Source organism: Psammomys obesus, unplaced genomic scaffold, assembly GCF_907164565.1.
Source record: "Psammomys obesus unplaced genomic scaffold, mPsaObe1.curated_primary_1811, whole genome shotgun sequence".
In the NCBI taxonomy this organism is placed as follows: domain Eukaryota; kingdom Metazoa; phylum Chordata; class Mammalia; order Rodentia; family Muridae; genus Psammomys; species Psammomys obesus.
In genome coordinates, this window is record NW_026594980.1 from 1 (window position 1) to 9,269 (window position 9,269).

General features: G+C 56.6%; 1 protein-coding gene across 1 annotated transcript; it reads left to right on the plus strand.

Moving 5' to 3' along the window:
• The first annotated feature begins 171 nt into the window (after positions 1–171).
• On the plus strand, positions 172–9,250 carry LOC129685655 (mesoderm induction early response protein 2-like). Its single transcript, XM_055619162.1, has 10 exons — positions 172–2,142; positions 2,705–2,850; positions 3,114–3,239; positions 3,608–3,731; positions 4,092–4,180; positions 4,535–4,604; positions 7,715–7,866; positions 8,127–8,208; positions 8,285–8,379; positions 8,475–9,250. Exons 2-10 carry the CDS (start codon positions 2,713–2,715, stop codon positions 8,595–8,597), a joined length of 999 nt encoding a protein of 332 aa, XP_055475137.1. The 5' UTR covers positions 172–2,142; positions 2,705–2,712; the 3' UTR covers positions 8,598–9,250.
• Positions 9,251–9,269: the final 19 nt, after the last annotated feature.

Below are 9,269 nucleotides of genomic sequence, written 5' to 3' on the forward strand. Positions count from 1 at the left end.
ATATATATATATATATATATATATATATATATATATATATATATATACACACACACACACACACACACACACACACACTTTGTGTGTGTGTGTTTATTTATTTATTTTTACTTCCAGGCAGGATTTCTCTGTGTACAAAAAAAAACCTTGGCTGTTGAACAAACAGTTCCTAGACATGCTTTGTAGACCAGGCTGGCCTGGAACTCACAGAGATCCGCCTGCCTCTGCCTCCCTAGTGCTGGGATACATATGTTTGTGTATGAGTGTTTTGCCAGAAGAGAGTGCAGGATTGCCTGGAAGTGGAGTCACATGGCCATGAGCCACCATGTGGTTGCTGGGAACTGAACCCAGTGCTTGTAGCCATCTCTAGCCTCATGTTTCTCTCTCTCTTTCTCTTTTTCTCGTTCTCTGCTTTGCTGAGGTATACCCAGTGTTGTCTCCCTTTTAGTGTGTATGATGCAGTGGCTTTTGGTATCTTCGGAGTCGTGTAACTACCAACACAATCAATTTCAGAGCGTTCCATAACCTCTAAAGGAAGCCCTGTTTCCCTGAGCAGTCACTCTGTCCCGCTTCCTGTCTCCGGATTCAGTATGGGGGACATTTCCTATCATGGCGCCCTGACAACTGGCCTTTTGCTTGCAGTGCTTGCAGGGTCGCTCCTTGTTTTGGCGTCATGTGTGGGAGCCCCTGCTCCTGCTCTTGGCTGTGTGATGCCCTGTGTCACCTGTCCTTCAGCAGGTGGATGTGGTCCTCCCACTTCTGACCGAGGTGACTGGTTTTCCTGTATATTTTCCTTTCTCCTGGAGTAGAGGCACTGATCTCAGGGGACCTCGGTGATGCCTCCAGGCCTTCCTGGTGCTGCACCTTGTCCCTTGGGGCTCTGATGCCCCTCACCCATTCTGGGCTTCCTTGTGGACTGTGCGCTTTCTTGTGAGAGGAGCTCCGCGTCTCCTCACCGTTCGTGTGTCTTTGGAGAGATGTTCTGACAGCCTGCGACGCTTGCTAGCTGGACTGTTCTCTTCGCTCAGTGAGCAGTCTGCACACACGCACCACTCCAGATGCGTGTTTTGTGGGTGTTTCTTCCCCGTTCTGTGAGTTCTGTCTCATGCCCTGTCCATCTGTTTGTCTGCTCCACGTGTATTGGACTTGGGTGTCCAGGCTGTCCCAGAGTCTGTCTCTGAGGTCCCAGTTGTGTGCCTCCGACCCGTGCCTGTCTGTGGGCCCACACCACCCTGCTGAGATCGGGGCTCTGTAGTCCTTTCTGAAGGCAGAAGCACCCTGTTTCAGGATGATTGCGGCTCTTCTGAGTGTCAAGTTTCCGTGTGTGTTTTTGGAATCAGTTTCCACAATTCAGGTGGCATTGGTTAGGCCACTTCAGAGGGTCTCCATCTTCCAGTGTGAGGACCTTGGTCAGGAACATGGCTCTTTCTCTGGTACCGGTCTTTCCTCTGTCAACATGGCTGTGCTCTTAGAGACCGAGTGCTGTGTGTATCCCAGCTGCTGTGAGTGGGGCTGCTTTCTCAGTGTAGGGGAGGTCCACAGCTGGAGTGTGGGAACGTGATGAAGTTTAGCCCTGCTGAACGGACTCAGTGTCACCAGATGGAAGAGGCGTCTGTCTTCTGTCCCTTTATTTCATTCTCTTGCAATGACACTGGAGCCTTGGCCAGTGTTGACGGGGCGGGGAGTGCGCAGATGTGTGGGGGCCGCGCCTAGGCTCAGGCCTGGCGTTCATTGGGCCTGGTTTTGCTCAGTGTGCTGCTACATACACTGGAGTCAGTGCCTTGGGACCTGTGCGGCCACCAGGACGGTCGAGTGTTGTTCCACTCTCTAAGTTGTTTATTTTGGCCTTTTTTGTCAAGAGTGTTACAAATGTATCCTTTTGTGTCTGTAGTCTGTCTTCAAGGTCCTTCCACATTGGAGTTGTGATTGGACAGTCAGGCCCCAGGCTGCTTCCCCTGCAGTCCTCAAGGTTACCCACTGGCCAGGCTTTCATCCGAGGTCTGCCGGTGGGTTCTGGCCCCTGAGCCGGCCCCGCCACTCTTCTGTTGCAGGCCTCCTCGCTGGAGAGGCAGAGTCCTCACGCGGCCTCCTGCCTTGCACACAGCCTGTGCCCTCGGGAGCCCAGCTTGCAGACCACGGCAGGTACCGCCCCCTTCTGCCCCAGATCTCCACAGAGCAGGCCTGGGTGACAGTCCAGGGAGGCTTCGTGTCCCCCGACAGCGGGAGGTGTGTATCATGGTCAGGGCACTCCCTATCCTTGGAGCTGTGGGACAGTGCTAGCTGACTCAGAATGACCAAGGAGGGCCCTCTCTGAGGTGGCTGCTTGCTTGGTGGCTTTAAGGCCTCTAGTGGTCTGCTGGTCACCTGCTGTGGGTGCATGAAGGTGAACTGTTACAGGTTTCTGTCACCGTAGGCGTCACATGGAGGTGGCTCTGCAGATAGTCTATATCTATACAGCTTGGTGCGCCTATAGTGACCTGCCTGGTGCTGCCTGTGTGCCCCTGTGTGTATATTGGGAGCCAGGGCTATGCCAGTGGGGCCAGACCTGGGACCCTTCATGGCCTTCCGCTGGCGCCTGACTGATGCCTCCAGTCTTGTAGCCCTAGTGTCCTTCTAGACCATCTGCTCCTGCCCAGTCTCTGTGTCTCTCCAGACCTAGCCCAGTCAGTTCCCACACCCTGTCTACCTGTGAACTCTTCCGCAGTGGTATCAATGGGCTCTGCAGACCCTCAGTTCAACCTCGCCGAGCTCCTGTCCCAGAACTACAGCCTCCGAGAAGGCTGTGCCGAGGCCCTGCAGTGTCCTGACAAGCCGGAGGAGGAGGAGCTGGACAAGGACTTCATTGCCCAGGTATAGGGGCTCACCAGCCTGTGCCCGTTGCTCTCCCTGTGGCCCAGCCCCATGCATATGTGCTTTGCATTGTGCTCTGCTGGCCCAGCCTCTGCTCCAGCCTGCTGTGTCTCCGTACAGCTCACCACCTCGGTGGTCCTGATGCAGGTTTGCTGCCCATGGGGACTGGCTGAGGAGTGACAAGGGGTCCGGGCTGTGTAGGTCGGTGGGACTCAGGCAGAGCCCTAGGCTTTGCCCTCTGATGGGCCTGTACTCCTTCCCAGAGCAGCGACATGCCCCTGGGTGAGCTCCTCGCATTGTATGGGTATGAGTCGTCAGACCCCATCTCTGAGCAGGAGAGCGAGGGTGGTGACACAGCCCCAACCCTCCCGGACATGACCTTAGACAAGGTGAGTGGGAGTCTCCCCGAGAGGGCACCAGGAAGGCACCTGACTGCCCTGTGTGGGAGGTGAGCCGGAGGGAAGTGAGGCTGGGGTGGGGGAACTGCTCGGTCAGCACGGCCAAGCGCATGGCTTTCTCCTCACTGGCACAACCATGGAGACTGCCCTGGGTTGGGCCAGCCGCCTGGGTGATGGATGCTGTCCCGGGGAACTGCAGCTGGGAGAGGAGCAAGAGCGCTAGAGCTCCGGAGGGCAGGTGTGGTCTAGACTCAGACTAGCACGGATGGTAGCTAGAGCTGGCGCAGACTTGGCCTTTTGTGTTGGTGTTGGGTGTTGGTAAAGCAGTTGCCACACTTTGTTTACTGTCTTGTTCAAAGGAGCAGATAGCCAAGGACTTGCTTTCGGGGGAAGAAGAGGAAGAGACACAGTCCTCTGCTGATGACCTCACCCCATCTGTCACCTCCCATGAGGCCTCGGACCTCTTTCATAACCAGAATGGGTGTAGGTGTCACTGAACCTTCCTCCATCATGGCTGTGTGTCACATAGGCACACATGCAGGGCCTGAGCTTGGGGGCATTGCAGGGGACATGCCATGGTGGCCCAGGGTAGGGTTCGGGTCCTGTCTTGTGAATCGCCACAAGGTGGGTTTGCATTGAGTGAGATAGGAGTGGGTCCTAGCAGTGCCTGGCAGTTCAGGATTGTGGCTTCAGGCTGCCAGAGGGGCCCTCCGGGGCTGCCAGCTTCTAGTAGCTGGGTGGCCATGGTGCAAGGTGGGAGCCGCAGGATGAGCTGCCATCGAGGACCCCTGGAAGGGCCAGCCGCGCCCCAGTGGGTGCCCCTCACTGTCTGTCTCTCTGCAGCCCGGTTCTTGGCTGGCGACAATGGCCCAGGCTCCTCGGCCTCCTCTGACGCTGAGGAGGATGCACTCCCTTCCAACAAGTGCAAGAAGGTGCGGAGCTGCGCGGTTATCCCAGTTACCCATGTGCCTCCAGGGCCCCACAGGCTTTGAGCCCCCTCTCAGAGGCAGGGTGGCCCTGTGGCTTCAGGGTTGGGTGGGGCCCGCTGTGTGTGTGGACCTGGGCTGTGAGTCTGTTGCTCTGGGGATGGCTGAGCCAGTGATGTGGTCCAGCGGCCAGGCAGCAGGGTGCTCTGTCCCATCCACCACAGTGTGGAAGTGGGCACTGGCAGGCAGACCCACAGCTCTGAGTGACAGCCTCTGCCTAAAGCCACTGTGCCTATGGGGTCCCGGCTTTGTTTCTGCTGGTCACTTCTTGACCCTGACCCCTGGCCCTTGCCTCTGCAGGAGATCATGGTGGGGCCTCAGTTCCAAGCTGACCTCAACATCCTGCACTTGAACCGACATTGTGACAAGAGTAAGTGGTTCAAGAGGCCTTCTGGGGTCCTGTCCAGGGGCTCTGGGAATAAGTGACACCTTTGAAGACTTCTGCTTGCTGTGGGTGGGGTTCACCATCCTTAGCCCAGCTCTGGTCCTTGCCCCATTTCCCTCTGTCTCTGCTGACACTACCAACAGTGCCTTTCCCTGAATGGGCCTGCCCCGGAAACCATATACTTGCTAATCCTGTGTCCCCTAATTGTTTCTTGATCTGGGAGGTCACTTCCTGTCTGGACTTTTTGTCCCCAGTCTGCAGGGCCAGGACCATCATAGAGCACTTCCTGCTGTGCCCAGTAGCAGGGGCCAGAGACCTTGTAGAGCTGAGTGCTGGGATGTTAGCTACAGGCCCAGGGATACCCAGGATGGGGCAGAGAGACACTTAGTAGCAGCACGTCACGTGCCCACGTGTGCTGAGCGCAGTGGTGTGCGCCTACCGCAGACATCACCCGGGTTCTTCCGAGGACCTCCTCAGCAGGCCTCCGTGACTGCCCGCAAAGTGTGCTGCTGTGTACCGGCCAGGTACTCCGTAGTTGCTCTCTCATGCCTTGGTCGATGTCACACGGTCCCCGCCGGGTGGAGAGTTCCCCGGGGGGCAGGCAGTGCAGGTACTTCCTGTCCTGTCAGCACCGTGCTGTGGACCTGACCCTGCGCAGTGTGCTTAGGAGAGACTTGCATGTGGGACACAGCCCTGGCGCTTCTGTGTCTGGTAGTCCTAACGTCAGGGTGGCCTTGATCCTCTGGCCGTCTGTGCAGTGCCTGGCCAGGCCTTGTGAATTGTTGTGTATATTTTATGTCATTCGCTGGGGACAGCCTAGCTTCTTTCTTTACATCTTCATGCTCTATACGTATGTATGTGTGTGTATGCGTGCACATGTGGGGCCCAGAGGACAACCTGCAGGATTGTTCTGTTCTGTGGGTTCCAGGGCTAAGGTTTGGATCGTCAGGCTTGATGGCTGGCACCTTTACCTTCTGAGCCGTCTCGTCTCTTTTTCTCATGGTACTTGTGGGTCCAGTTCCAGGTGAGCGTGAGGAGTGCCCTCACTTGTGCCATGCTCAGAGACAGCACTCAGGGCTGATGCCTCGGCAGAGGAAGAGTCCCTCCGTCCAGCCGCCAGCATCGGTTGTTGTTGGGTATCCTGTGCGAGCTCCAGATTAGGCCAGTGTGGCGAAGGGCGTCAGCCGCTGGGCTCACAGCTGTTGGGCCAGCCCTGGCAGGAAGGGTTGCCCTCCACAGGCCACCTGTGGTCTGCCTTTTTGCCACTGTGCTCTCTAAGCTGCAAACAACGCTTGCTACATTTTCCGGTCATTGTGAACATTTATGTGCAGTGATAGGGAAGCTAGGTTCCTTCCTCCCGGAAGCTGTCGTGCCCTCTGCCTGTCTTCGACACTATTTGCTCTTTGTAGTTGCCTCTGAGCTCCTGTGGAGCTGGAGTGGGATCATCCACGCAGGGCACTGTGTGCCTGTGGAGACTGGTGGAGCCGGGACTTGGAGGTGGGTTCAGTCCAGCAATAGTGTGGTAGCTCCATTGCCGCCGTGTGTGTGTGTGTGTGTGTGTGTGTGTGTGTGTGTGTGTGAGAGAGAGAGAGAGAGAGAGAGAGAGAGATTGAGAGAGAGAGTGCATGTGTGCTCAGGCTGGTCACAAAAACATCTCTTTGGGCTCACAGTTTCAGAAGGTTGGTCCTTATTTGTTGGGCAAAAGAATATGGCGTGGGGAGCACCTGGCAGAGGGGGTTTCCTCATGGTGGGCAGGAATTAGTGTGAGGCAGGGGCTGGGGGCCAGGTGTAACCTTCACAGGCACACTTTAGGGACCCATGTCCCCAGCCTGGCTCTTAACTGCCGCACAGCTGGTGACACAGCATAGAACATGCCAGCCTGTCTAAGGGGGCCTGACAGGGTGAGCCCCAGGCACTGCTCAGCCAGCCGTCTCCAGCCACACACGGGCGCTAAAGGCAAGCATGCTTAACTAGAGATGGATTGAAGTGCAGGCAAACAGTGAGGGTCTGAGGAGCCCAGGTCTGCGTGAGCAGCAGGGGCTGATCACTGTCCAGCTCTGTGGTCTCAGCATGCTGCGGAGTTGACATGGGAGTCTTTTCCTTCGGTGCTGCCTTGCCCAGGCTCGTGTGCTCAAGGCCAGTGGTCTGCAGTTGGTCTTTTGTTCCTTGTCAAGTGTTACCAGGCTTATGTTGCCCCGAGGAAGGGTTGAAGTTGCCTTTCTTTAGGGTGGGGAAGGGCCTTCAAGTATGTTCTGTGAAGTGCGTGTTAGTTCTTCAGTGAAGCTGTCTGGGCCTGTGGTTCACTTTTGGCTATACTTGTTTTGTTTTTTGACACACGTTGTCTCTTTATAACCCTGGCTGTTCTGGAACTTGCTGCGTAGACCCGGCTGCCCTTAAACTCACAGAGATCTACCTGTGTCTGTACTGGGATTACACGCTGGGCTTGTGTGAACTTTTCAGTGACAGACTCAACTGGCTTTCCATAGACTTGTGTCTGTGTGTCACATGTTTTTTTAAAAAATAATTTTATTTTCTGTGCATTAGTGTGAAGGTGTCAGGTCCTTAGGAATTGGGGTTGCAGACAGTTGTGAGGCACCATGTGGTTGCCGGGAATTGAACCCAGGTCCTTTGGAAGAGCAGACAGTGCTCTTAACCACTGAGCCATCTCTCCAGCCCACTGCATGTCACACTTTTGTTTTGTTGTTTGTGTGCTTGATTTTTCCTTTGTTGAGGCTACAAGAACAGTCTGTGTAGACTGGCTCTGACCCCATGCTCCAGCCAGTGCCATCAAGTGCTGGGCTCATAGGCGAGTGCCGCTGTGCCGCCCTTTGTCTCTGCCCGGGCTTGCTGTGTGCTGAAGCCCTGCCTGCAGCTGGCACACTGAGTGCTGCTGTCTATGCTAGGATTGCAACAGAGCCACCTGTGACCTGCTGCCTCCTGACTTCTCTGAGGGCTCATAGCCAGTCTGGGTCCACGCGTGATGTTGAGCTGCAAGTGCCAGGAGTTGGTGCCACTGGGAGGTGCTGAGGCACCTGCCCTGGCTCTCCTGGTGTGGGTGGCCATTGTCACACCTGACTCTCAGCTTCTTCCCACAGTCTTTGAAAATGAAGACCAGCTGCTGTGGAGCCCCAGCGTGCTCCCAGAGCGGGAGGTGGAGGAGTTCCTGTACAGGGCAGTGAAGCGGAGGTGGCAGGAGATGGCTGGCCCGCAGATTCCAGAGGGCGAGGTGGTGAAGGACAGTGAGCAGGTACGGGCTACACAGTGGGCAGGCAGTGTGGCCGGTGGGGTTCCATGTCACTCCTGGTATTACAGCTGTCAGGGCCAAGGTGCAGACACCATGGTAGTTCTGGGAGTCATGCTGTGGGTGCAGCCTGTGGCCCTGTGGCTGTGGTGTGCTGGCTCTGTGGCTGTGGTGTGGGTGCAGCCTCTGGCCCATGGCTGTGCTGTGGGTATGCTCTGTGCTGGCTCTGTTTCACTGGTGGGAAAGTGAACCGTGCTCTGCCCCAGGCGCTGTATGAGCTGGTCAAGTGTAATTTCAACGTCGAGGAGGCCCTGCGCAGGCTGAGGTTCAACGTAAAGGTGATCCGAGGTGAGCTACAGCCCTGGGCTCCCCTCCTGTCCCTGCTTCCCTGGAGCTGGCTGAGCAGCCCGCCTTGTGTTTGCAGACGGGCTCTGCGCCTGGAGTGAGGAGGAGTGCAGGAACTTCGAGCATGGCTTCCGAGTTCATGGGAAGAACTTCCACTTGATTCAGGCCAACAAGGTGGGTGAGGCGGGTCCTCCTGCCAGGTTTGCCCTGCCTGTCAATAGCTCCCTCTGCTCTTGCCCATCTTCATCAGGCCCCTTTCCCACCCTCAGGGAACCAGGGCTCCTGTGCCGGAGGCTCGTTCCCATCCTGCATCTTGCTCGGCCCTGTCACTTTTGTGTCCTCAGTGGAGCTTGCTGGCTCAATGCTCCTCACTGGAGATAAGGACTGCCTGAGTCCCCTGTGGGAAGTGGCCCTGCTGTAGCCTTTACCCTGGGACCCATTCACCCTGGGACCCATTCACCCTGGGGTGTTGACGTCATCTTCTGTGAGCGGTGGTGCAGGGCTGAGTTCTGGGCCTGGGGTGTCACAGGGATGTTGCTTGGTGTGACTGCCTACAGCTCTGCCCTGAACTGTCAAACGAGGAGCGTGTCTCTAATCCAGGGGCTTGCTACAGTCTGGTTGGCTCCTCCGCTGACAGACCGCACGCGCTGTTTAGGAAGCAGTGAGGCATGAAGGGCCTGTATAGCCTGGCCTCCGGCTGTGGCCTGCCCTCCAGAGGCAGCCTGTCCTCTCAGCAGGGCAGGAGCCCAGACACTGGGTCCTGCAAAAGTGCTGTGTCCTCGGCAGGTGTGGATCTGTGAATCAGAGGACATCGGGTGGGAGGGCACACATGGATGTTGGGTGGACACTACTGGGGACATAGAAGTGGGAGTGCGGCAGGTTTTATTTGGCACAGCTGTGGATTGCGGGTGCATGGGCCTCCTGAGAGAAGCAGCTGATGGCCCTGGAGTGAGTTCCATCTGTACCTCAGCTTGCCAAATGTCCCGTGGATGCGGCCTGTCACTGCATCTGTGTCTCGTCTGTCACTTCCCTGTCACTGCATCTGTTTTCTTGTCTGTCTGTCA